Source organism: Cynocephalus volans, chromosome 7 (genome assembly GCF_027409185.1).
Source record: "Cynocephalus volans isolate mCynVol1 chromosome 7, mCynVol1.pri, whole genome shotgun sequence".
NCBI lineage: Eukaryota > Metazoa > Chordata > Mammalia > Dermoptera > Cynocephalidae > Cynocephalus > Cynocephalus volans.
Window position 1 is genome coordinate 90,717,131 of NC_084466.1, and position 27,266 is coordinate 90,744,396.

The 27,266-nt window shown below is 56.7% G+C and overlaps 1 protein-coding gene across 6 annotated transcripts in view; it reads right to left on the minus strand.

The window, feature by feature from the left end:
- Nucleotides 1-4,748: 4,748 nt before the first annotated feature.
- The window catches only part of ZMIZ1 (zinc finger MIZ-type containing 1), a 230,930-nt gene continuing 208,412 nt past the window's right edge, over nt 4,749-27,266 (minus strand). For 5 of the 6 annotated variants that reach the window (XM_063102209.1, XM_063102210.1, XM_063102207.1 and 2 more), the window contains 13 exons: nt 24,565-24,747; nt 23,539-23,616; nt 22,658-22,832; nt 22,096-22,237; nt 19,588-19,798; nt 18,259-18,364; nt 17,103-17,263; nt 15,988-16,055; nt 15,598-15,666; nt 14,880-15,124; nt 13,720-13,886; nt 10,050-10,310; nt 4,749-8,530 (listed from right to left, as the gene is read on the minus strand). In XM_063102209.1, the coding sequence (XP_062958279.1) occupies nt 8,423-8,530; nt 10,050-10,310; nt 13,720-13,886; nt 14,880-15,124; nt 15,598-15,666; nt 15,988-16,055; nt 17,103-17,263; nt 18,259-18,364; nt 19,588-19,798; nt 22,096-22,237; nt 22,658-22,832; nt 23,539-23,616; nt 24,565-24,747 (1,974 nt within the window). In that variant the 3' untranslated portion in view covers nt 4,749-8,422. The remainder of the gene's footprint in view (nt 8,531-10,049; nt 10,311-13,719; nt 13,887-14,879; nt 15,125-15,597; nt 15,667-15,987; nt 16,056-17,102; nt 17,264-18,258; nt 18,365-19,587; nt 19,799-22,095; nt 22,238-22,657; nt 22,833-23,538; nt 23,617-24,564; nt 24,748-27,266) is intronic. The other variant, XM_063102211.1, reaches the window with a different exon arrangement.

A 27,266-nucleotide genomic window follows, 5' to 3' on the forward strand; every position in this document is an offset into this window, starting at 1 on the left:
TGCAAGAACTATATGGAGGGTAGGGGGCAAGGACAGAGACTGACTGACATCCACTGGCTGAGTCATCCGGCTTACTTGGTTTAGTGGCTCTTCTTCAATGGATGCTCGCTGGCTCATGTGAAGTGTGGCGCATGCTCTGCTCACTTCTTGTGCACTCCCATAGGCCCACAGGCCTCTTTCCCAGTCTCCTTGTCTCTCCGATAGTCCAGTCTTGCTCTTCCCAGGCCTCTGACCAATAGCTAAGCCATTCATCACTGTCCACAAGTACGTGTGTATTCTTATCTCAGTCCCTTCTCTTGTGATGCAAATGACCAGGTGCACTGTCCCAATCCCTTCCTAGTGGAGTGACTTCCTCTCACCACAGTCTTTGAGGGTCTCCCTTGAGTGGGTTCTAGTGCAGGCTCAGTCCAGCTTTGGCTTGCACCCACATACCAAGTTGACCCATCTGTGAACCAAGCTCAGGAATTTTTCTTCTCTGCAGCTGGTCCTATAAACCCTCTGTGTGGCAATATAAGTATGTGTGCCAATGGAGAGGCATTGGTGCTACAGTCCCCATCCTCAGTCTTGGGGGTCTCACTCATTCCCTGCTAAGGACCTGAGCTCTGAGTAAAGGAGACCTGCCTCAACTGAGAATACAGCCTTTTCTCAAGCTCTGCTGCTCTTGCAATGAAGTCCTCTGGCAGAAGGTCATTCCGTCTGTCCTCTGGCTGCAGTAGGTAAGTGTTTTTCAGTGCTTCCTGCCAAGAAGTTTCCTCTGACTCTCACACTTTAAATCACTGAGTAAGAGATCTGCGACTGTAATTGCCTTTCCTCAATGAACCAGTGACAATTAGCAATAGCCACACAAATCCGCAGTCTTAGTAGTGATTCTTTGCCCCTATCTCTCAGATGCCACAGACATTGCACCACCTGGTGCCGCACCTATGTCACATCTCATTTCACCTCAGGTGACGCACTGCCACCCCATGCCCAGGACATCAATCTCCACCTGCCACAAGTGAGGGGTTCCTCATTGCCATATGGTCAGTGGCTCCCGTTCAGCATCCGACCCTCAGAACCTGCCTCCCAGGCACCTGCTCTCTTACGTCTGGTTCCCCAGGAGCAGAGCCTGAGACAGGCATGCAGATTCCTGTGATTTATTGAGGGAGGGGTCTCAGGAGAAACCTATAAAGGAGGGGTGAGGCAGAACAAGGGAGGGGAGACAGCTGAGTAAGCATATGGCATCAGGTAAAATCTAGCCCTGCCGGACTCACGGGGAGGACTTGGGAGCACTAACTACCCCTCAGCAAAGAGACTGAGCTTTTATTCCTTTTAGGTCAGTTTTTGGCTCTGGCCTGCCTGGCAGGGATGCATGTGTGGGGGTGAGGGGTCAGGTAAACTCCCAGGCAAGGAGGTCCCTGTCTGCTGAGGGTGATTCTCTGGTGAAGGGGGGATGCTGTGGGCTACTGGCAGTCAGCACCCATAGCAGAGGAGGAAGGTGGGCCAGTCGGTAACAGAGGTAATTACGAAGCAGCCCAAGTACATAGTTATTGCAGGAGCCCATGACCAAGGCAAAGAAGGTATGGCCAGAGGGACTCGAGGAGAATAGAAGAACCAAAAGAGGGAATTGTCACAGAACCCAAGAGGAGAGAGTTTCAAGGAAGCAAGGAAGAAACAGCAACTGTCAAGTGCAGCCGTGAGGTCCGGTCTCCGAAAGCAGCGTGGATCTTAGCAACCGAGAGGCCACTGGTGAACTTGCAAGAGAAGAGGTGGGCACAAACCAGGTGTATGATGGGTGACAGAGGAAAGAGAGTGAGCCAGGCTGAGAAGCCTGTGTGAGAAGGAGCAGAGAGTCTGGACGGCGAGGGGTGGAGGTGAGCCCAGGTTAGACCTCTTGATGCCAGGGCCCAAACCTGGGCTAGGGGAGAGGTGGGAGGTGCAGGAAAGGGGCTGGCTGTGGTGAAGTCCCTCACAGAAGAGAAGGGGGTGATGTCAAGACTGGGGGCAGGATGGAGGTGGGCCTGTGGTCAGTGGTGGATGGTTGGTAGGGACCTGCCTGAGGGTTGGAGCAGAGGACAAGGGAGGGTGGGTGGGAGCCATTAAAGGTAGGATGGATGCAATGAGGACTAAGTGAGGCTGGAGATCCCCATGTGTCCTGGCATTAACCTGTGGGGTGGAATGGCTTTCCTCAAGAGCAACCTGTGGCACAGTCAGTGGTCAGAGTGCAGGCAGTTTTAATTTAAGATCTTTAAGACAGAGAGCACCCCTCCAAGGATTAGGAGAGACACACAATGGAAATAAAGATTCTATTAATTCCAGGCCCTGGTGGTGCATGGCATACCAGAGACCCCACACACGTAGGTCAGGGAGTGCGGGCAAGGAGCCAGAGGGACCCATGGGCCAATGCCTCTATTGGGACCAGGGCGTTACCCAAACAGGAGTTTTAACTGGTGGGTTTAAAGCAAGCTGAGAGGTGACTGAGAGGTGACTGAGAGGTGATCACTGTGGCCTAACTGCACAGCCCATGTGCGGTGTGGGGGTCAGCGGGGTGAGTCGAGCAGGCCGTGTGCAGCTGCCCATAGGGAAGCGGTCTAAGGCAGACGTCTGGATCGGCCTCGCTGAGGACATGGGGTGGGGGTGGGGGTTGGGGGAGAAATGAAAACTGAGTCAAGTGTGCCAGCCTGCTTCTGGTATGAGAAAGTCAAATCCACATTTATTTTATTTATTTATTTTTTTCTTTTTCGTGACCGGCACTCAGCCAGTGAGTGCACCGGCCATTCCTATATAGGATCCGAACCCGCGGTGGCAGCGTCACCGCGCTCCCAGCGCCGCACTCTCCCGAGTGCGCCACGGGCTCGGCCCCAAATCCACATTTGGAATGGATGCCGAGGCAATGTAACATAAGCAGTCACTACACTGGCCTCGCAGGGTGGGCTGGGGAAGAACAGAGACCAAGATGTCCCACGAGGTGTGGCCCAGGTGTAGGAAGGCAGCCATCAGGGAAGGCTGAGCTCCGAGCTGCCCTGCACCAGGCCCTCCACTGGACCTTTCTGGTGGCCTTTTCTCATCCCAGGGTTAGGCCCACTGAAGGAAGTGGCCCTTTTCTGGAGGAGCTGGCTGGGGCGTGGCCGGCAGGTCTCCCTTCTGTGCTGTGTGGTAGCCACAGGCCTGCGTACGGCTGTGTTCCTGGTGTCAGGGTCTTGAGCTAAGATGTCAGGAAAGTCTGCTCTTCATCGTGAAGTTAGGGGAGCTCGCTGCCCGCCCTCCCCCTGCCCACTTCCTGCCTTTAAGGCAATGACATTCAAAGTTTATGTTTTTAACCACAACCCGCCAGTAAAAATTGACTTCATGACTCAGCTTGCAAATGTGTGTACAAATGCACACATACCCCCTGCAACAAAAGTTTCTTGATGCAAACCTTCCCCTTGCTTTGTTGGGTATACTTCTGGTGTTTTCTACTTTATTCTCATCTATTTCACTGAGTGCTGGTCACACCCCCACGCTGTCGCTCGAGGGGTCAGGATGAGGGACAGGGAGCTGGTGCTCCCTGCGGGAGGCTCTCCCGAGACTTCCTGACCACCGCCCTCGGGAAGGAGTGTCTGTTCTCAGATAAAAACAGCACCTGGCCTGGCAGTGCTGGCAGAAGGCAGCACCCCAGCTTAGCAGTGATCAGGATTCCAATTTTAGTGTAGATTCCTCTCCCTGTCACCTTCCACCTCCCACCAGAAAGGGAGACTCAAGGTGGCTCCAGGGTGGCCTCCCCTGCTTGCTCCTGCACAGGCACACCCCTCACACCCTCCTGACACACGTCCCACAGCCACTCTGGATATACCAGAGTGGATGTACTGGGGGTGCCTGCCCAGCCCCCAGCCCCGTCTGTGGACAGTACCTGCCCAGGGAGGCCCTGGTGGCCAAACTTGCCACATTTGTTCTCTCCCTCCGGCCCAGTGGTCAGGCCAGGCGGGGGAAGAGTGGCGACTGGCCACTGGGCTCTGCAATCAGATTTGCTTCCCCCAAACTTAAACCGAAGATGCAGGAGGTGCAGGCAGCGTGTGCGGGGCTGGGGCTGTAAGGATGGTAGAGCCGCGGGCTGCGTGGGGCCGCAGCGAGAACGCCCCAGGTAGAAGCGCAGTCACGAAAGCTCCCCTCTGAGGGCAGCGGGGCAGTGTGCTGAGACGCAGACGCGTGCGGCAGCCCCAGGGACAGTGGCTGCCGCTGACGTCCTGCTCTAAGAAGCCTGGCTGTGCTCACACGTCTTCATTCCTGAATGCTTCAAACAGTGCCTGCTGTGGCTTAACAGGAACCCAGAACAGTTCACAAGGAACTACCAGAGACTGGACACTGTGGGTCATCTGGAGTCACATCCCAACTGAGACTCCAGCACCTGGTAAAGACCCAGTCCCCCACCCACCCCCATTCAGCCCCTGGCTGCTGTGCAGTCTACTTGCCCCACGTGCAGGTGCCACTGCTGGGAGCAGAGCCTGCTGGAGACAGGGGTCCCGCCGGAAGCAGGTGAAGGCACAGGGCTCTGAACACTGTCACCTGCCCCCAGGTTCCAGGGCCTCCTGCAGGGATGCCAGGGGCAGAGGCTCTTCCAGCCCAACACCCACAGCACACAACTGTTTGTGTGTGTGCAGGGTGACAGGGCAGGGTGGTGGTTTAAAAACAAAAGCAGAAACACCCAAAGCACTCCTTAATGTCCACAAAATAGCTAATTCGCCAAACCTTCGTTTTTGTCAATTTATTTAGAAAAAAATTAACATGGGCAAATGAGATACCTCAGTGTTACAACAGAGTATAGAAATGTCTAGCAATAGTCAAATAATTTGATCTTTAAATACAAAATAACCACATGGACACCTAATATACAGGTTTCATCTGAATACATATTTATTAGATAAATATTAGAGGTTGTCACATCATCTGACTACATACAGCTTTGCAAGACTAGAAATCACAATGAGTTGTCTGACCAGTTGAAAGTATGAAATGATTGCATCGTGCGTACGATGTACGAAGACGATGACGGTTCCTGTGGGTTACTCAGGCTGCACGTGGGCGTGTGTGCGTGTGCACGTGGATCACCTGCGATCATGATATCAAAAATTATACAAAGTATGAATCTGGTTACAATTTTCTTCTGAAATCCCCATTTCTTTTCATTATTTCCATAGCACCCTAAAAATACACAGGTGGCAGGACTAGTACACTGAAGCTAAATAGTACATGTAGGTAAAATAAAAACAAAACAGAACAAAAATTCCTTTCCACACAGGGTCAGAGTATATTACATGAGTGAGACAAATGTGGGGAACTCACAAACGCTAACAAACAATCTAGTTTTTCCACGTAAGATGGAGTTCCAAGCCTTTTTTTTTTTTTTTTTGTCGTTTCATAAAATAAAAACAATACACATTCCGAGAGAAATGAATGCATCTGGTGACATGTCTCTATTTCTCATTTACATATGTACACATGTCCCTTGAGTTGCTGCTGCTGGCACTACCCTGTCTGGACGGGTCAGGCCCGAGGCCCGTCGGGGGCAGACCTGTAGCTCTCTGTGGGAGGGTTAGGGCTTCCATTAGGGAGAAAGTATTAGAAGTTTCTTAAAGAATAAAATGGCTACAGGGAACATGAGACATGGATAAAGCTTCAAACCAAGAAGACGGGGGTGATTGCCTGTACCTGGCCCTTCCCACCTGCCCGGTGGCTCCCTGTCCGTCTTGTGGAGTGGCAGCAGAGACATGCCTATGGGCTGCGTGGATGCTTGTCACGTAAAAGTGGCTTGGAGGCCTCGTTTTTGCTGAGGTTACTTATGGCTCCAAATAGTCATCTCAAAGGAGCAGGGAAGTTAACTTTCCAGAGCTCAGGACGGCCCCTGCTTAAGGATATTGCCTTTACGTGCATCTGTCACTATGTGGGGCTTGCTCCTGCCCTGGATGCCTTTGTATCGCCCTCACACCCTGGCCTGGCTCCAAAATCACTCTAGAAGGACGTCCCCAGAGTGTGGGCTTCAGGCACCACGGTTCAGGGCCAGCTGGAAGGAAAGCTCTTTGAACTTGCTGGTGGAGGCTTGCTTGGGAGGGAACCCAGGAAACCAGCCTCAGGTACTGAGCCCAGAGATGGCTGGGGGAGGATCCTGGGCCGCAGGGAGCATCGAGACCCCATGTATTAGAAAGCTGTGTGTAGCCTGTGAGCAGAGTCTGGGCACTCCCTGATAAGAACCACAGTAGATCCCAGGCCTTTCTGGGCAAAATATCATGGCAGGAAGCAGGAACTCCTAAGGAAGGCATCGTAAGTCTGTCTGGAGCTAAACGTTCCCAGATGGTCCGACACAGAGCGTGGCCGCCTGCGAGGCAACAGGCACTGTGTGAGGACAGCTCACATGCTACCTGGCATTGTCTTGTCACCCCCAGCCGACTGGGGGACGGCTCTACAGTGAGCTGCCTGGTCTTCCAACTTCCAGTACAGCCACCCATACAGTTTGTCCCTTCATCTGTACAAATAGCCCTGGTTGCTTTTTTTTGTTTTTGTTTTTTAAAAAAAAGGATTCGGTCTTTGTTGTTGAGTCAAGGTATTTTAAAAACACCAGCAAAGGCTATAACCAGGTCATGAAAATGTTGAATATTATCAAAGACGATACTAAAATATTCACAAAGATATTTACAAAAGCGATTCATTAAAATAATTGATTTGCATACTGAACAACACACTGTTCGCAAAAAACTTGACAACAGGACAAAGGAAAAAAAAGGGTGGGGAGGAATGGCAGCTTTCCTACAGAAAACCTTGTGCCATCTGGTACAATGGCTGGAAGTCAACAGCAGGGGCCACCTTTCTGGTAAAATCCACACAGGAGTGCTGGGGACCACCCACCAAAGGGGAGACGGGGAGAGAGACTGCCATAGAGATCACCGATGTGGACGAGAGAGCAGGCCAGGGTGCCGGGCAGCAGCAGGGAAGGGCGCAAAGGACTTAGACGGGACCCAAGTGAGCAGACAACCCAGCATCACCACAGGCCATGCGGCTTAGGGGGGCAGAGATGGGCCTCAAACGAAACAGACGCACAAGCTCCTAGGAAGACCCTGGGGAGCACTAAGCTAGATGGAGTGAAGCAGTGGAGCGGGGCCAGAGGCTGCTTTTGCTTGGGTGAGGCAGGAGTGTGGGAGGAGCTTTTGCTGGTGGGGACCCAGAGGGTAGGGGAGGCAGCCAAAGAAACACCACGTGGTGCCTGCAAGCACGTCCTGGCACGTGTGGTGAAAGCCTGGGTTGCAGCCAGCCGGCACAGCCTTGAGCACAAGGACAGACAGAGACTGGACACATGGCAGCCCTTGGCTCCTGCTGCTGAGCACCCCACCCCCTTCCAAGTGCCCCCTGCCTGTCTGGCTGGACACACAAGAACCAGGACACAGAGGGAAGCGGGTGTCCCATGGAACAGTCTTGGAGAGGCAGAAGGGAGCACGAGGAAGGAACAGACACATGGAGAGAAATGGTTTCCTTGCTGTCCGAGTGCAACGTTCCTTTTCTCCACGTGACTTCATAGCTTTAAATTGTTGTTTAAAAACAGGGAGTGGCTTGGAGCAGCTGTAAGTTGCTGCTCCTGTTCGACTCGGCCCGGCACCCCCTGCCCCTACTGAGGGCACGATCATCTTGGCTGGGCGCACGCTCGTGCTCTTCTCTTGCTGCCGTCAAGGCTGGGCCCTGGTCTGAGCCTGAAGGTTGCAGAGCCATCCGAGGTGTCGTCCTGGCTCTGGGAGGCCCTGACCCCCTCTTTCCACCAGTCTCCCAGAGGGAATGGCATACCCTCTCTCAAACACAGGATCTTGTCCTTTTCCTCTGCTTTCCGAGAGAGCATTAACAGGGTATCTTGGTTTAGAGGTCAAGGGTCAAAATGGCGACCCTTGGACCAAGAGATGTTCTCTCCCAGAGGTTTGTGCTTTTCTGTGGTGGGTGGTGGGCAGGCGGGCTTCACCACCACCAACTGCCACTGCTCCTCCAAGGTTTGGGGCCCACCTGGGTTTGAGGGGGCCCTCTCTCAGGCTCCACAGTCACTTGAAGGAGGCTCTCGGCAGGAGGCAGGGCTACAGTTTAGAAAATGGAAGAACCTTGGGGGCACTGGAAGGCTGTCTGGAATCAACATACGCGGAGGGACCGGGAGCCACCAACAGTGCGTGCCCTCTCACTGGGCCATTCCCCTCAGGAGGGTCGTCTTCAGGGCCTGTTCTGAGCCTGGGCCCAAGCCCAGAGTGCACGAGCGGGACGCAGGCCCCCTCCCTGCCCCCTCTGCTCTGAGAAGGCTGCAGCAGGGGAAGGCTTCCTACCCCCTGAGCCTGGGGTTCCAGGTGAGGGGTGGTCTGAGGGCACAGGCTCCCTGGTGGAAAAGTGTGTGGGGCAGTAGGGCAGGAGGCAGAGTGGGAGGGATGGCCCCGACGGAGGGTGGCGTTCAGTTGTTCTCAAATAGAGACAGGAGGTCATCATTACTATTGCTCGGCAGGTCAGGGGGGTCCAGGTATGAGAGGAGCTCATCAGGATTTGTGAGTTCCGGGAGGAGCTGGAAAAGAAGCATGGGAGTCCAGATGAGGCGTCAGCCAAGAGGCCAGCGCAGGCGACAGATGCATGAGCACACCCCCCACCCTCCCACTTCCGCTCCACCTGCCACCTGGGGTCCTCGCCAGAAGAGGGGAACTAACAGTGTTGAGCGTGGGCCTGCTGGCTGTCCCCAAACACACCCAGACCACACGCCCAGTCTGCAGCCAGCCATGTGCACTTCAAGCCTGGGGGAGTGGCTGAGACTTGAGCTGGACTGACCCTTCTCAGGAAGGGACTTCAGCCCTGCACACAACCAGGGAGGCCTCTTGGTGGGTCAAGGAGCTTCCTCTTGACCAGAGTGTTCCTTTGTCCCCTCAGACACTGCCCGAAGGCTCTGGGGGTCACACCGGCCTCCCAGCAGTGATCACATGGTTTCCCATGAAAGCACAAGGGGGTGGGCTGGTGGAAAGACCAGGTGGTCCTTGGACCTCTCCCAAGAGCTCGCTGCTTCTTGGTGAGCCTGTAGCATCTGGCAGAGGCTACCAAGTGTCCCTTCTCTCTACTGTGACAGATTGGGAGTCTTCCTATCGCTTGGGGCAGCCTCATGAGTCTAAAAGTGTCTCTACTAGCCTGGTCTGGGGAGGAGAGTTGGGTGAGATCCCATCTGCCACGAAGCCTCTGATGCTGCCGGGACAGTGGTGACAGAGTGGGGCTGGGGGTAAGGGACGAGAGCGGCTGGGCACTGGGCGGGCCTCCTCTGGGGAGTCTAGCGCCGAGGGGTGTGGGCCGAGCATAGTCCTTGGCTCCCACAGGCGGGGATGGGCAGGCCACATGTTCTGTGCCATCCAGGCCAGCCCTGTTCATCTGCGCAGTCATTCAGTGTCCTGCTCCGCCATCCAGACCAGTCAGGCCTCGAGGTGGGAGACCCCTACCCCTGAACCTCAGCCCCACTCTGACCTGCTGCCCTCCAGCTGTGACCCGAGGCTGATCCTGCTGTCCCCCACCTTCTGTGTCACCCCACACAGGGGCCTCTCGGAGTAAGCGATGGAGCAAGCAGAAGCAGGGCATGGACAACACATGACAAGAAGACTGGAGACAGACAGACACCCGACAGACAGACAGAGGGGCCCTGGCACTCCAGGTCCCCTGCCCCCAACCCCCACCTCGAGCCAGAGTGTGGCAGACACAGAAACAGCAAGCTCGACATGGGGAAGGGTGGGAAGGGCAGGGACTCTCCAGTGCTGCCTCCAAACCCCTGGCCCCAGGGATCCTAAGAGGGCCTGGGTGGAGGGTGGGAAAGGACTTGGGTACAGGGCTGTGGCTAAGGGTGCTGAGGGCAGGGGCTGGCAGGGTCGAGGAGGGGACCCTCAGTGACAATTCCCCATTGTGGGGCTTCCTGGTTCTGGAGCCAGGAGAAATTGGCTGGGGCCCACCCCCCGCCTCCCCCCAGGGCCTGAGCCCTCAACACCCACCCCTTCTCTGCGGCAAGTCCTGGTGCCAGGCCCAGCCCCAGGCCAAGGCGAGTGGTCACCCCAACTTACATCCAGCGAAGGCTCCGGCATGTCGGACGCTCCCTGCGCTCCGGCCTGACCCTCTAAGGCTGAGGAGGGGTTAAAGGTCAGGTCGCTGTGTGGATGGCTGCTGGGAGCGGCCTGTGGCGGCGGCCGGGGAGGCTGGGAAGGAGGAGGAGGAGGAGCCCCACTGTGATGTAATGGAGGCCCTGACTGGCTGCTGGGGTGTGGTACGTGCAAACCTTGTTGTATGGAGGGATGGGGCTGGTCAGAGCTGCCAGCGTGTGGCATCTGTGGAGGAGGAGAGAGTGGGAGAAAAGAAAGGTGAGGTGACGAGGCACAGCGACGAGATGCCTGGAGAAAATGAAAACCAAACGAAACCAGGGAAATAAACCCCAAACACAGCCGCCCTCTGCAAAGCTGAGTGGTGGTTTGTGCTGGGCAGGAAACGAGAATGTCTTCCCACGAGACTGCCAATCAGGAGGCCATGGAGAGGAAGGCGGGACAGGGGCCTCGGTCCCCACCCCAACAGTGTCACCACGCAGACAACAGCGAGGGCGGCATGGAGAAGCAATGGGCATGTGTCCGGGAGCAGGAGGCGAGGGTGCTGCCGGCAGTGCGGTGCAGGCCCCGAGGGCCGGCGGCGAGAGCAGACACGGACAGACAGCGGCGGCAGGCATACGGCTTGGACCTGGGTCTGCGCCCCCGCGGGAGCCTGGGCAGGGGCAGCACTAGGCACACAGTGCCTCCGACAGCCCCAGGTGTGCAGCGGCCGGGGATGGCACCAGCCCTGCCTGCGGCCCGGGTAGATTCTGCTGACGTCAAGAGGACAGGGTAGGGCGGGCACCTGGGGGCCAGCTGCATTGCAGCACACTTCCTCCTGGCCACCCCAGCCGGTCAGCAGCAGGCCTCCAGCACAGGCCTCCTGGGACACGGGGGACTCCATGTGACAGTGCACTGACTGGGGCCTTGCTGGGGATGGGGAAAGCAGTGCTTCTCTAAGATACACTAGGGGACTCCCATCCCTCAGTGCATATGCACTGAAAGCTGGGCTGTCTGTGGGCAGGTGGGCGAGCGAGATGCAAACATTCCTCTGGCCAGTCTGTTTAATGTCCCAGGCAGGCCCTTCTTTCAGAGTGAAAGGCCTGGGGAATCCTCTGGAGGCCGAGCCCAAGCCCCCACCCCCAGTCTGAGCATCCGTGACAGGCTCCCAGCCCCACTTTCACTGGTGGCGCAGCGGGGAGGTGGTCACTGATGCACCAGGCCACTCAGTCAGAACAGGCAGCATGGTGACCAAATGCTTCCTTGGTCTTTTCAGTCCGCCTCACCCTCACTGCATCTTCTGGGCCTTCGTGAGTTTGGGAATAGCAACCACCCATCCCTGGTCTTCCCCAGATCCCTGGTTCCACCTCCTATTTCTCCTAAACGCTGCTCTCCAGGCCTCGCTGTGGGTGGGCCCCTGCCCACGGTCCAGGCAGCACTTCTTCTTGGGGTGTAGGGCCCCACACCTGTGTGTCCCTAGGCAGCACAGTGCCCTTCCAACCCAGCCCCAAGAAGAGCAGATGACTGCACAAGTGGGGGGCTTGGAACCCTAGGACACCTACATGTGGGTTATAACATGAGGAAGGGGCTGGAGGAAAGACCATCACAACTGTCAATGAGAGGCCAGCTGACGTCTCCTGCCCGTGCCTGGGAACACCTGGTCCACCCCTCTGAATTACCCACGGTGCCCATCCGGGGGGTCACGGAGGGTTCCACACTCCTGTGAACACCCCAGCTCAGGACAGACAGTCCCTGGATCTTCTGATGCAGTTTTCTCCCGCTTGGCCCTGACACAGGCTGGAACATCTCAGGGCCTGGAGGGGGCAGATGCTTTCTGAGCCCCCTGAGACACAGGTGCTCCTGTGTCTGCCAAGGGAGAGTCCTTGGGCACGTTAGTGCCTGGCGGGAGCCCCCCGGCTGGTCCGTGTGCAGGGGAGTCCTCCCCAGCTGCCTCCGGCTGGGCTGCCCACCCCACCTCGCACAGCTGCACTTCTGGGTCCAGTCACCCTCCAGTGAGAGCTCAGAAACAGGGAAGAACAGGGCCATCCAGGAGGCATGTTGGGGGGCTCAGGTGCCTCTGCACAGAACGCAGGCAGCAGGCCTCACAGAAGACAGGAGAAAGCCTGGGTGACAGGAGGAAGTACACGGTGTTCCCACCGCCATTTTCAGTGCTAGTAACTGTGAGGGCTTGGGTGTGTGGTGTGCGTGCGAGTGTGATCTGGGCGTGGGATGCCGAGGTCCTGGGGAGCAGGCCCAAGGAAAGGGAGCCAGGAGAAAAGTCCCGAGAAGTCGGAAGCCCCACGGTGCAGAGTGACTTTTGAAAACTTGGCAAAAGTTCCACAAAGCAGCTATTTCCGACTTGGTATCCAGGGGTCCTGAGGGAAAGTTGCACGTTGCTTCTCACGTTGTGGTTAATATTCTCTTGCTAACAGTCAGGGATGGCTCTGGCCCACAGGGCAGCCCCCCGCCCAGTGGCAGAGCCAATTCCTTGTCAGGTGTATACAATCCAGAGGACCCTTCCTAACAGGCCCACGCAATGGAGGGTGACAGGCCTGGAGGGGTGCCTTCTGGTGTAGGCCCACCCGACCCTGCTGCCAGGCACTGGTGAGACCCCTGGACACTCCCTCTGGTTGGTGTGGCCCAGGAACTGCTGCCAGGGCCTCAGCAACTGTCCCTCCCCCACAAGGTGAGAGACCAGAATGACTGAGGCCTCAGACAAGCCACTTCAGTCCTCAGGCCTCAGTCTCCCCAAAACACCAACTGTTCTTCTTCTGCCCAGGCACTGCCAGAAGGTGTGCCCCATTAGCATGAGGCCCCCGTCTATCTTGTTTACACCTGGCACGAGGCCTGGTCAGAGCTCAGCTCAGGAAATGTTTGCCAAATTGAGCGGAATCACCCAGCACTCACTAGATGAGGACTCTGGGGATGGATGGCCGCCTGCTGCTGTCGCTGTTGGGGTCACAGGAAGGGACAGCCTGTGGACAGCACAGGACACCTTACCTGATAAGAGGCTTTCTAAGCAACACAGTGTATGTTAATAAATGTGAAACAGAACAAGAAGGAATATTTTCAGGATAATTACACTTCCTAGCATTTCTTATTGCAGGAGGTGGAAATACCTGGAAGATTCAGACCCTCAGGGAATAAGTGCCTGCATTTGGGACAAAATTCTAGGTGGCTGGAACCACAATAAGCCAGTGTAAGTATGTAAGTGGAGGGGGGAGGGAGGGAGGGAGGGAGAGAGATGTGTGCATGTGTATACATGTGTGCACGTGTATATGTGTGCACGTGTATGTGTGTGTGCATGTGTGTGCGTGTGCATGTGTATACATGTGTGCACGTGTATATGTGTGCACGTGTATGTGTGTGTGCATGTGTGTGCGTGTGCATGTGTATGCACAGAGTATGTGTTCAGGGAGGAGCCCGAAGCTTCTTCCCCCATCTCCAGAGTATCCGAAGTCCTGGGTCATAGGCTATGACCCAGCCCCTTACTACCTTCTGAGCCCCCAGACCCAATTCTTAGTCCTCCCCTTTGCCTGGGGGGAAGCAGGGTATCCACATCAGAAAGGTCCCAATGGAGAGCTCTCTGCCTCTACCAGGCCCAGACAGAGGCTGGGGAGTGGGTGGGGATAAGTGGAGGACAGGTGGAGGTACTCACAGTTTCCTGCATGGGGTGACTGAGGGGCTTCTCGAGGGCTGCCATGTTGTTGGGCATGTCTGGGGGGTGGGAGAGCTGGGGGGGCCCATGCATGAAGTCGTTCATGGACGTCCCACCTGGGTTTCCGTGGGGGAAGTCAAAGTTGCCATGGCCCTGGTAGTTGTTGCCTGTGGAGGAAATGAGATGGGGAAAGGGGGACGGTCACCCAAAGGGACAGTGGCCACCCCTGGGAGTGGGGAGGGAGTGTATAGAAGCACAAGCCAAGCCCTGTTCCTCTTCGAGGCTGGAGTTGGCTCCTGCAGTCTCAGACTTCCTGCTGCACCGTGGAGCCATGAGGCAGCCTCGTCCTGGGCACCACGCACCCGGGGGCGTGTGCTGCTCGACTGCCACAGAAGAAGGGCAGGGTGGGAGGAAGGAAGGGGTGCACCAGGCTCCTGGTGGGAGGGGGTGAGGACATGGAACAAGGACCAAGCCTGAGCCTTTAACAGGATCTGCTCATCTATTCACCCTCATGACCACATTTCATACCTGGGAAGACACAGGCCCAGAGGGAGTGGTAACAAAGGAAGCTACACCAGTCTCGAGGACACCATTAGAAACCAGCGGTCTGGCCTCTCCAGCCACTGTGCCCCGTACCATGTGGCGATCTGGGAGGCTGGGGCCCATGGCCTGTTGTAGGAGCCTGGCTGGGTGGGCTAACCTCTATGGGCCTCTGATCACCCAGGAGCCCTAGAGACTTAAGATCAGGGATCCTGGCAGGGGAGCTGCCACACTCTTTGTTTGAAGGTGGGGTATTTTCCAGGAACCAAAGGGCAGTAAGGGGTAAGGCTTTGTCTGGGCAGCAGGAAGAGTGAGAACCAGTGACAGTGACCTTGGTGGCCAAAGGCTGGGATTCCAGGTGCCTGGATTCTGTCCCCAGGAGGCCTGGAGGAAGAGCTGAGAACTCCAGGTGGGAGTGTTCTGTTAGTGGCCACAGTAAAACTGGCTGGAGAAGAGCTGGCAGTTGTATACCCACTTCAAATCCAGTGCTTTGGGGATTATTTTTGGGGGGTGTGTTACCTCTTCACCACCCCCCTTCTGCCCGTCGTTAGTTAGCACAGAAATCCTGTGCCCCCGCTAGACCTGTGGCTGCCTCCTCTTCCCCCGTTGGCACCACTCACCTTGGCTGCTGTAGTCACTGGAGTTGGTGCCCCCAGGTGGAGGTGGGAGCGGGTAGGGGGATGGGCCGGGGCCCAGGGCTGCGATCATCTCCATGACATTGGGCATGATCATCTGGCTGGGACTCATGGTCTTGAAACGCTTGGAGGGGATGCCGTCGGGGTCATCCTTAATGTGTAGGTCCGACTTGATGGGCACTGGCCGCCAGCTGCACGTGGGGTCGATGGTGACCTCTTCAAACTCGGAGCTGGGGGAGCAACAGGGCAGAGCTGAGGCTCTGGGGGACCAAGCTTTGGACACGAAAGCCTCTAGCTCAGACAGACACTGAGGTGTCGTTGCTGAGGCCACCTGCCCCCACTGTCAACACTGCACAAGACAGAAAGCCTGGTGGGGATTTTACATCTGTTTGAGATGGGGAGACTGAGGCTTGGAAGAGCAAATGGCTGGGCAGGGGGCAGCTGGCCTCAGGGCCTCCCACCCAGGGAGCAGCAGTGGGGCCCTATCAGCTCCCTGCTCTGGCTGAGTTTCATCCCCTCTGGAGTTTTCATTTGTCCCCAGATCCAGAAGCCCCTGAGGTCAAGTCACAGGAGGTGAGGGGTGTGGGTAAGACCTGCCGGTCTGTGCAGGGGGTTCAGGACTGTGCACATGCTCATCTCTCTCCAATCTAGGCTGCATTCCCACCCCCTCTCCCACCTGCCCCTAGCTGGGGGCCCCACTTACTGTTGGATGGCATTCAGGATCCCCCACATGTACTGATCCACCTCTAGGCCCTCCAGCAGAGCGGTTTTACTGGAAAAGGAGAAGGCAGGCTTGGCCTTTGCTCCTGGACCTCAGGAGGCAGGGGCATAGCCTACCCCTCCCCACTGGGTCAAGGAGATGCTGCCGCAGATGCTGGTGAGTATTAGAGGCACAGGAGAGGGTGCCTCTGACAGCTTCACACAAAAGGTCAGCCAGAGCCCTTGTAATGTGAGCCCCACTGCCGTTTGTGTTCTCTCTTTTGCTTCTAGGGCAGGTGGACATGGCTAGAGCCTGAAGAGCAGGGCCAGAGCATAGCCAAAGGAGCTCCGTCCCTCCACAGTTGGGGGAAAGCCCCTCAGGGGCATCACTCACTTGCACACAGGACACCTCCAGGTCCCTCTCTCACAATTCAGCTGCAGGTATGACTCCAGGTCAAAGCACTGCAGAGGCCAGACACAGACAAATAGACAGACAGGTGAGACCAGGGCTGTCAGAAACCCTTGAGACTTCCCTGTCAAGGAGGGAGACAGGCAGTGGGAGCGAACGGGGATGCGGCTGGGTGGAGCAAAAGCCAAGCTACCTTTCTGCTGCTCACAGCATGAACCAGCCATGTTGCACCCCCAGAATCCCTCACCCACCTCCCCACGCCCCAGATCTATGTCTTCTGAGAAGCCTTCCTGGTCCCCCCCGCTGCTGACTCTCACTGTCTTTGCCCTGCGACAGCGCCTCTCCCTGAGGCCAGGGGCCTGCACTCTGGCCACCCCTTCAGTCCAGCCCAGGCACCGGGGACCAATCAGATAAAGTTTATCAATCTGTGTCAAATAAAGTGACCAGAGTGTCCATTGTGCTCACAACACTCTCTCCTGGAGGGAGGGAGGATCCTGCCCCATGATGAAGTCCTCAGTACCAGCTGTGGGTGACGGGGTGTGCTGAGGGAGCCAGCCCTGGGCCCCTTTACATGCTCATACCCAGGTTCTTGCAGAGGGGCTCCTTGTACCCCTCTTCTCGGAGACCCTCCCTGAGTAGCCTCTACTGGTGAATGTCCCGCAGCCTGGGCTGCCCACATTTTGCACAAGGCTGTCGCAGCCTGCTCGGACTGTGACAATCCTTCCTTCCACAGCCACTTCCTGAGAACCTGCTCCAGGCAAGGCCCTGACACGACAGCAAACCAGGCAAAGGTGCCCCTGTTCCGGGTCCCGAGCCCACTGTGACCATATGTGCAGGACTTCCAGCTGGCATCTGTGACTTATCAGGGCAGAGCCTATCTAAACCCATTTCTGTAGCCCCCTGGAACCCAACCCTGAGCACAGAGAAGATGCTCAAAGGACAGATGATGTCTGAAATGCATGAGTGGGGCCCACTGCTGATCTCATGACGTCCTTTGGGAGGACCATTACATGGGCCCTGTCATCCCCCCTGCCTCTCCCTCGCCATCCCAGCCAGACTCCAGGTGGCTCGTCCTGAAGTGTACTTCCCGGGCCGCTCACCTGGACGTGTTTGCAATCGTGGCCTCGGGCAGGGAGCTGGATGCGCCGGAATGTGATGGGGCATTTCAGAGACACCTTGATAGCCGTCTGCTCCACGCCGTCCTCCCCGTTGAGGGTTGTGTTGCCTGACGAGGCAGCCACACTGCTGAAGTTCCGCTTGACTGTGGGCGGGAGGCACAGGTGGGTGAGGAGGTGGCAGGTCTGCACGAGCTCCCCACTCTCTGGTGCAGCTGGAACTCACCCTGGTTCTCTCCCCAACCCTCACCAAACACTGGGAAGGTCCAAAGTGGAGTGGTCAGACTGCCGGGTGCCCCAGGGCTGCCTAGCACTCTGAAATAGCAGCCTCCTTGTGTGACCCATGTGGCATGCATGTGCCTGAGGAGGTGGCTGCAGCAGCTCCACTATCTGTAGAACAGGCCCCGCCTTCACTAGCAATGGGGGACTTTCTGCAAAGCTCACAGAAACCCAGCCTGGCACATTGTTTTACTGAGTCGGTGAAAGCCCCAGGCGCTTTTGCACTTAATGGACAACCGCCTGGTGGAATTCTAGGGCTCCAGGAGGTAACGTGAAGAAGCACCCTCAAAGGGAAGAAGAGCGGCAGTGTCCCCACATGGTGTTCCCAAGAGATGGCACCCTGGGCATCTCCACCAAAGAAGTGGACTCTAGGCCTAGTCCTTCCCTCTAGAGCTGCTGAGGTGGGCAGGCCAGTCTGGAATCCACCCCCCATAGCTTTCACCCAGTGAAGATGCCCCTTCTCTAAATCTGCCTGTCCTTCAAGGCCTGCCCTGGCCATCACCTCCTCCAGGAAGCACACCTAGACTGTCATAACCATGGCCTTTAGTGTTAACCTGCCTCATGTCCTGTGCTGTTGCTGTATGTGTCTGTCCTGGCTCCTGAGCTGGGCAGCTGGCCCTTCTCCACACAGGGCAGGTCACAGAATTCCCACTTGGTCTTACAGTACCTGGCTCAACTGATATCACAACAGCTCCAGAAGGAGAGCACAAGCCAAGGTGGGGACTGCTCAGGAACACCCAGGGCCCAGTGGCGATAGGCATGGAGCCAAAGGTCAGTACTGGGTGAACAGTGACCACTTCTCAGCCCCAAACTCAGGCAGGGCTGGGGTCTGGCTCTCACTCTGTCCCCAACCCCGACTTACTTTTCGTGATACAGTGCTCTGCGGGCAGGAGGCGCTTCTTGAGGAGGCCTTGCAGCACGGAGCGGACGGACGGCCGGTGCACCAGCTGCAGCACGAAGAGGTGGGACTGCCGAGAGAGAGTGGACCCTCAGTCCCCACCCACAGTCCCCATGCCTACCCCACCTGCAGCCTCCACAGCCCTAGGCTGCCCCCAAGATCCCACAGCGATACCATCCTGGGAGAGGATCCTCCTGGACCTGTGAGAGAGAACCCTAGAGGCCCAGGATGTGTCCTGGGACCTGACATCCAGGGTACCAGGCTGGGGTCACCACTCTGGACAGCTGCCTCTACTCCAGGCTAACAAGGTGGACTTTGACACTGAAACACCTCCTGGATGAGGTTATGGGACACATGGCACCAGGACTGGAGCCCATCTTGCTTCCTAAACCCCCCCCCCACTGCCTCCCATCAAGTGTCCTTTGCCATTCCTGCCGGAGGGCCCATCTCTGGCTTCATTCCTCCAGGAAGCCTTCCAGGACTGCACACCCCAACCTTTCCCCACCAGGCTCCTCCCTCTGACAGCTGTGCAGCCCCACACGGCATCCCTGGTCCTGTGACTCCTATCTCTGTGTGGCCTCAGTGCCCTTATGCTGGCAAGGGCAGGATCTGAATGTTTCATTCTCCTGTGTCCCCTAGAAAGGCCAGCAGAGCACAGCAGGTAATTTATGTCCAGGAAGTTCCTGAGTAAGGCCTGTGTGCTAGCCTGATCTCTGGGGACACAAGAGTGGCTCAGACGTGGTCCCAGAGCAACAAGTCATGGGTTGGAGGGACACACACAAACATACACACAACTCTAAGACAATAGGATCAGGAGTTAACTCCAGGTTTGGTGGAGTTGAATCTGGGGGAGAAGGTGCTGAGATTATAAAAATTTGTGAATGAGGTAAAGGCAGAACACAGCTTTGAGGGACACCAACGGAAGATGGGGAGGAGATGCCCAGCAGGAGGGGCCTGCAGCAGGGGAGTAGAGGTGCATGCACGATGGACGGAGGCTGAGTGTGCGAGGGAAGCAGGCCACGTCTGACCCAGAGCACGGCGGCCTTCAAGGCCACCAGAGTCTGAAGTTCATTCTACGGGCCCTGGCCATGGGGGGTCCTGCAAGTGTGTGGAGGTGTCTTTCTGAAAGATCACTTTGGCAGCTGTGGGGATGGGAGACGGTGACCCAAGGACAAGGCTGAGTAGCAGAGAGGGGCCGAGTATCTCATGCTCCTACGATGTGCCTGTTTGTGTCCTGTGCTGTCCTGCCACCTGCAGAGTGGGCAGACGGCCCTGGGCCCCCAACCCACTCACGCAGCAGCAGGCTGTGACGGTGATCTGGATGGTGTTGCGGCCCGGCTGGCACACGTGCTTCAGGTGCAGGGGCTTGTGTGAGGTCTTGTTGTCGCCGCGCTCGATGGTGAGGGGCGTGGCGTTCACGCTGACCTGCACCGAGGCCGGCCAGTTGGTGTTCATCTGCCTGTCCTCATGGTGGTAGCACTTGAACTGCAGCTCCAGGTCAGACCTGGAGAGGGGCCAGGGTGGGGCTCAGGTAGGCTCTGCGAGGGGGCCTGCCCGTGGTCTCAGTGACCCTGAGCCAGAATGCGTACCTCGAAAGGCACCCCACTGAGTCCTTCAGGACCCCATCACTGGCCACGACTGTTCCCCCAGATCACTGAGTTTTCCTCTCACCCTGGATATCCCCCTTCTCATACAGCAATCAAAACCCATCCCAGCATTCCCGGAGCTCCGGCTACATCCCCCTGGTTTCCCTCCCTGTAAGGTGATGCCCGTTCCCCCAGGACACAGAAGGAGGGAGAGAAGAACACAAATTCGACCAGTTGCAAGGCTGGTTATGCCCATCTCCAGACCCCTGCAGGGAGCACCCCTCCGGGGCCAGGGCTGTTTCTGGCTCAACCCCACCCAAGGTGGGCCCTAGGGATGCAGCACTGACGGAGTTGCAGGAGCCCCACAATGACCGTGCATTCGTGACAACCAAGCAGGGAGCAGGAGCCTCCCAGGCGAGGGAACTCACAGCTAAGAAGTGGGGAGAGGGAGCAGATCCCCAGTCCAGGCAGGCTGCACAGGGGTCTGTCCCTATGTGGGAGTCTTGGCCCTCCTGCATGAGTGTCCCAGTTCCCGTGTCCTGAACATCCACACCAGCTGTCTCTGGCAGCCTCACTACGGCCTTCCCAGCATGGCAAGGGGAGTGTGGGGAGTGTGTGTGTGTGTGTGTGTGTGTGTGTGTGTGTGTGCGCGCCCACCCAGCACAGAGACCCATCTGTGTGTGAGTGTGTGTGTGTGTGTGTGTGCGCCCACCCAGCACAGAGACCCATCTGTGTGAGTGTGTGTGTGTGTGTGCCCACCCAGCACAGAGACCCATCTGTGAGTGTGTGTGTGTGTGTGTGTGTGCCCACCCAGCACAGAGACCCATCTGTGTGTGTGTGCGTGTGTACCCACCCAGCACAGAGACCATCTGTGTGTGTGTGTGTGTGTGTGTGTACCCACCCAGCAGAGACCCATCTGTGTGTGTGTGTGTGTACCCACCTAGCACAGAGACCATCTGTGTGTGTGTGTGTGTGTGTACCCACCCAGCAGAGACCATCTGTGTGTGTGTGTGTACCCACCCAGCAGAGACCCATCTGTGTGTGTGTGTATGTGTGTGTACCCACCCAGCACAGAGACCCATCTGTGTATGTGTGTGTGTGTGTGTGTGTACCCAGCCAGCACAGAGACCATCTGTGTGTGTGTGTGTGTGTGTACCCACCCAGCAGAGACCCATCTGTGTGTGTGTGTGTGTGTGTGTACCCACCCAGCACAGAGACCCATCTGTGTGTGTGTGTGTGTGTGTGTGTGTGTGTGTGTACCCACCCAGCACAGAGACCCATCTGTGTGTGTGTGTGTGTGTGTGTGTATGTGTGTGTGTGTGTGTGTATGTGTGTGTGTGTGTGTACCCACCCAGCACAGAGACCCATCTGTGTGTGTGTGCCCACCCAGCACAGAGACCCATCTCCTGACCTCAAGATATTCACTGGGCAGCCGAGAGGGCTCAGTCACAGGCACGGTGAGACAGTGTGTACCTTGCGTGAGGGTGACGGATTGAGGGGTGGAGATACCGTGGTTTGGTTCTACATCCAAGACCCAGGCCCACGTCTCAGCTCTGCCCCTTGCTAGCTGTGAGAACTCACACAAGATAGCTCATTTCTCTGGCCTCAGTTTCCTCAACTATCAAAGGGGAAGGCACTGCCCACTGCACACAGACCTTGTGTGAAAGGTGCTGAGCACAGGGCCTGGCCCAGCCTGGACCTCCTGACCCTGCACCTAAGTGCATCCCTGTGTTTGAGCAGCAGCCCCCCAGTGGGCAGCCCCTGCAATCCGCAGGCCTTGAGAGCCTGCCTGACCCAGCCCTGCCTTCCGCACCAGCCTCAACTCCTGCATTCCCGGCTCTGGCCACACGAGCTACATTCAAATTCCTGGCTGCTGCTCCCCCTTGCCAACTCAGAGACACCCTCCTTGTCAGCCTTTGGTCTGAGCTGGCCACCTTTTCCTCTGGGAAGTCTCCCAACACTCTATGAGGACGGTGGTGAGAGACAGCTGCTCCCTGCCCTTGGGCCACTTGCTGTGGCTGCTTGTCCATTTCATGCCCGTGGTTCCCAGTGACATCCCCAGGGCCTTACACAGGGCAAGGCCCAAGCAATGACACCAAAAGGTGAAGGCGGCAAGAAACGCTGCTACCGCCTATCCAAGGCCACGCCCGGGCCCAGGGCCACAGCCAGGCGCCTTCTTCACCCCACGTGGACCGGCGCGCTCCTTGACACTCACCTCCACATCAGCGTCTGGTGAACCGTGGGTCGCAGGTGAAACACGTGGTTGCTGACAGCCAGGTTGTGCTCTAGGCGGAATGGCTCCAGCACCACACCGTCCCGCACGGGGAACGTGAGCCGCAGCTCGTCGCTGTGGTTGGCTGGGGCAGGGAAAGGAGCCTGTAAGCCACGTGCCCCTGGCCACGACAGGCACACACAAGTGGGGCTCCGGGGCCTTGGGAGGGGCACGCTCAGAGGAACACAGAAGCGGGCTGTGCGCGAGGGCACAGCAGGGCCCACCCCAGCCACGCCGCCCCTCTTCTCCAGCCGCCTCCCTGCTCTGGTGGCCCCAGGTTCTGCCTCCATCTTTCCATAGCAGGGAGGCAGGCGGTGAGGGCGGCTGTGGGCAGCTCAGCCCCCACCTCCAACATCCCTCTGGGTGGGGCTTACCTGCTCCCAAGCCCTCCTGTCCTTTCCACACGCCCACCCACAAAGGCACCCTGACTTCCAAGCCCCCTGCTTCGGGCCCGAGGGGGCCTCGGGGTGCAGCTGCCGGAGGAGGAGGGAGAGAGGGCCCTCACCTGGGGGTGGCGGCAGAGTGCTCATATTTGGTTTGATGTCAGGCGGGAAGGGTGGCTTGACGTCTTGGCTGGGAGATAGGTAAGGGGGGATGCTGCTCCCAGGGGTCATGGGAGGTGTGGGATTCCCTGGAACAGGTGAGTGAGGGTAATTTGCCACAGGAACCGGCCTGGGAGGCTGCAGTGAAAGACAAACAACACATAGGTTATGAGGTCACAGGGATGGAAGGGATATGGCTGTGGACATACACCTGGCTTTCCCTAGGGTCCTAGGGCTATGCCCCCCACTCCAAGGGAGGAGAACCTCCCCTAGGGAACCCCTCCCTCCCACAGGCCTCTGTCCCCCACGGAAGACGGGTGGTCCTGGGAAGGGCCTCCCCACCTTTCATCTGAGTCTCGACCGCTGAGCTCTCCAGTTTCAGGTGGATGCAGAATCCTCCACCCATTTGACAAATGGGGACATTGAGGCTCAGGGTGGTGGGGCATGTCTAATACCACCCCGGGAGGAGAGCAGAGGTGCGAACAAGCCCACACCTCCTGCTGCCCAGCCAGGCAGGCTTCCCATAGTATGACTCCAGCCCATCCAGATGAGTCAGGGCCTGCAGGGTCAGGGGCCCAGGTTCCCCAGGACGCCCCCTGCCCTGCCCTGTCCTCGCCTTGATTTATTTCAGGACTAGCCAGGCCCACATTTTCCCCTGGTTCAATACCCAGAGAGATGGATTCTCAGTCCTGGCCACCTCTGTGCCTCAGAGCAGATGACCAGGAAAGGCACCCCACCCATGGCCCCCACTAATGCCCAGAGAGGCTGGGGCAGGAACAGTGAGGACCCTTAGATTCAACGACTGCTTGTGGGCAGAATTCCCAAAATTAAAATCAGAACATACCCTAGTGACGTTTCCTTGGCTGTAGTTACTGTAGCTGCTTCCCGAGAAGGTGTTATTTTGTCCATTAAACTGTTCTGGCTGTTGAAACAAGATAAACTATGCTATGAGTGGAAGGCGGGAAAGCTCTGAGCAGCCCCCACTCCATCCTGATAGTCCGGTCTGCCAGGAGGCCAGCGGTTCGAGAGAGACTCCTCCGGTGCTGGGCAGGGAGTGGACAGGCAGAGCTGGACACTCCTTGGGGACAGCGATTTGTTTTTCTCTGCCCATAGCTATTAGTTTAGCAAAAGAGTTTACAGAAACAGTAACACCTAGTGCACTGAAGTTGGAGCAAAAATAGTCAACCCACATGGAAGACGGTCATATAAGCTGGCATGGTTCTTTGGCAAATAAATGTAAAATAGCGAAGGGTCTTCACTCCTGAGAATTATAAAATAATCCCAAAGATGGAAAAGGCCATAAACCTGAAGATATTCATCATAGTATTATTTCAAAAATGAAAAATCAGAAACAACCCAAATATCTATCAGAGAAGGAACAATAAAACAAGGCGAGGGTGTCTCAGTGGAACACCAGGCAGCCATCAAAAGTGACAACCACGGGGACTCTGTAGCAATAAGTAACATGCTTATGATTTCATGTCAAGTAAAAGGAACAGATTCAAAGTTACAGCTGTAACAACGATTCTGTAACATGTTGTAACATGTATGATTTCATACATGCCCACCCACATGTAGAGACAATGTTCAGAATGAAATGTTAATATAGTCAGGGTGTGTGCTTTTCCTTTAACAAATGTATTTCCTTTATTATCTTGTGTGTGCCATAAATAAGAAAAAGAGAAAGAAACCATCATCCAAGCCCCATGAGAATAGGAGACAAGGAAAGCCAATCTCACTTTCTGGTCCCTTAGCTGTGACTACAGGGAACATCCGGAAATCTCCATCTCCTTGGTGGGTTAGAGGTGTGACATGGTAAGGAGGGAAGGGGCCCGAAGGGGTGGTGTGGGCACCCGAGGGTGTGTCTCACCTTGTAATACTGTCCCATGTTGACCGTGGGTGGTGGGTACTGCCCGGTGCTCGGCTGGCTTGGCATCCTTTGCCCGGGGTAGTTGGGAGAGGTGAGTGGCCTCGGGGGATTGGGGGTGGGGTACTGGCCTGGCTGGGTGGGGAACTGGCTGTTTGGTCCATATTGCTGGTTTCCATAGTTGGGCTGTGGTGCCAGAGAACAAACAGGGGAAAGGTTGTCAATGTCACTTAGCCAAGCCACTCACCTGAATGCCAGGACTGGGCCCACCATTACTTTACCCCTTCTGTTTTCCACTCATAAAATGCCCTCCCCACCTGTGAAGGGGAGAGGTTGAACCAGATGATGTCTGAGGTCCCTTGTTGCCCAGACATCCAGGGATATGACACTCTGCCTGAACAGTTCACATCCACCTCCCCCCAAAGCTCTTCTCCCTGGAGCACCTGCCCTCTGAACTCCAGGGATACTTTCAGAGCATCTCATTCATGCCAGCTTGAGGGGGACCAATTCTAAAGCCTCCCTCTGTGTCTCTCCTAGTGCTTGGTTCAGAGCCGTGTTCTCCAGTGTGACTGGAGAATGCAGACAACAGGATGCACTTCTAGAAAGGTGAGCCCCCTGCATTCTGAGGCTGAATCTGGGTGGCACTGTACCTGAACCTCACACTGAGCAGAATGCACTCCCAGTGATCAGTTCCAGGCCACTGACAACATGCCACCTGTGCAGAAGTCGGGAGAACCAGGTCTGTGAGGGGACAAGACAAGGCAATCCCTCCTGGGAGAGGCAATTTAGAGAGAAGAGGAGACATCTCCACCCTCCAACCACCTTTCCCATCTAGAAAATCAGATATCCAAACACGACGTCCTGTGGAGTCAGTGGCTTCGTGTTCTCTGTTGAGACGCCCTGTCTAAGTGTCTCTCTTGTCCTCTAGGCCCAGATGTCCAGCTGGTGGTTGTGCCCCCAGACCTGGCAAAGGGCAGGCCCTTAATACTTGCTCACCCAATGAATGAAGGGCCTGGGTGTAAGCATCAGGGTGTGTCAGTGTCAAAGACCTTTCTACACCTCCCACTGCTGTGATACAAGGCTGCCCTGAGGCTCCCATCCCCTGAGGCATCCCATCCCCCATCAGGCCAAGAAAGAGTCCTGTACAGGACCAGGGGACCTGACTCCAGCCCCACCCTAAGGTTCTAGCAACTTAAACACTGCAGGAGCCTGCCACAGCGAGGTGGAGGCCAGTCTTCCCAGACAGGGTCAGGCCACGCAGGTGGGGACCACCCAGTGTCACAATCCAGCATCAGGCACTTTGTAGCTGGGGAGCAGTGGTGTTCTATGAAGAGGATGATTAATTTAGCAAAAAACGGAGGGCCTTTTGTGGGCTCTCTTATGGCAGGCAAGCAGGGCAGGGGAGGTGGGGTACGACACTAGTGCAGGTAGGTGCAGGTTGCTGCTAATGACCAGGAATCCTGCTGCAGCTGTACCCCTGATGGCCTCCTTGGTGCCGGCAGCCCCAAGGCCCTCTTTGAGCACAGAGGGTGCTGAGAAGAGGACTCAGTAACTGTGGGGGGCTGTGTGCTGGGAGTGAGGCCAGCAGTTTGAGGTCCCCCCTGAGGACAGCCAGGACCTGGGGAACCAAGGCTTGACTCAGCCTCCTGGATGTTTGAGGAAGCCCTTGATCTCCCTCTGTCCCCTCCTGGACTCAGGCCTGTGCTAGGATGGATGACGAGGGGAACTGCACAGACCTTCAAGGAACTTAAGGTTTTTAGGACCTAAACCCACTGTAAGCCCAAGCTGAAGGCCACAGTTCTGAGACCAGATAGGAGGAGGAAGCTGTTCTGAGAACAAGTGCGCAAGCAGGGAGCTGGGGGCCCCACGCTCAGGAAGGGGTTTAGTCCGTGTGAGCAGTCAAGGCAGGCTTCGCGAGGGGTGTCTGCTGGGTCAGGATTCTGGGGAACTTGCGTCTTGTGCGGGTGAACTGAATCCTTACACAGGTACCAGTTGGGCCAGTTCTGCCAACTTGTTTTCTGAGTGCTCAATGGAGCCCTGTGACGCCTCCTCCAGGAAGTCTGCCTTCTCTGACTACACATTGAGTTCCATACAGCCTGCTGAGCCTCGCTCCTTGCGGGCAGGAGGTGTGGGTTTTACTTCCCTAACTCTTCCCAACACCGCGGCTGAGCTGGCTGGGCAGCCCAAGAGGCGGTGCTACTCATGACACAGTGACTGGCCGTTCATGGAGAGGAGCCTGAAGAAACACGCGGCCTGCCTCCGGGCCATGTCCCCCTGCCGTGCACAGCCTTTATGTATTTAAAGCATTTTGTCTCAGCACTCACTCTTAGAGGAAAGTTCAGGAAGCCTTCACGTAGGCATGAGGCACCAAACCCAAGGAGGTTTAGTTCCTTACCCAAAGTCACCCCGTTAGCACCTGAGCCAGGACGGAGGGGAACAGTAACAGTGGCTACTGCTCTCTAAGTGGATCTACTTGCCGGCCCGGGCGAAGCACGTCCCGTCCATCCCTCATGCACGTCCCCTAGGCAGCCCTAGGAGGTGGACTGGATTGTCACTGCCATTCTCAAGTGAAAAACTGAGACTCAGGGAGGTGGCATGACTTGCTTGGCCATCCAGCTGGGGACCGGCAGCACCAGGGCTCAAACCTGGAAGCACGCCTCCCGAGGCCCTGCCTTTGGGTACAGGTCTCCAGAGGCCAAGCCACA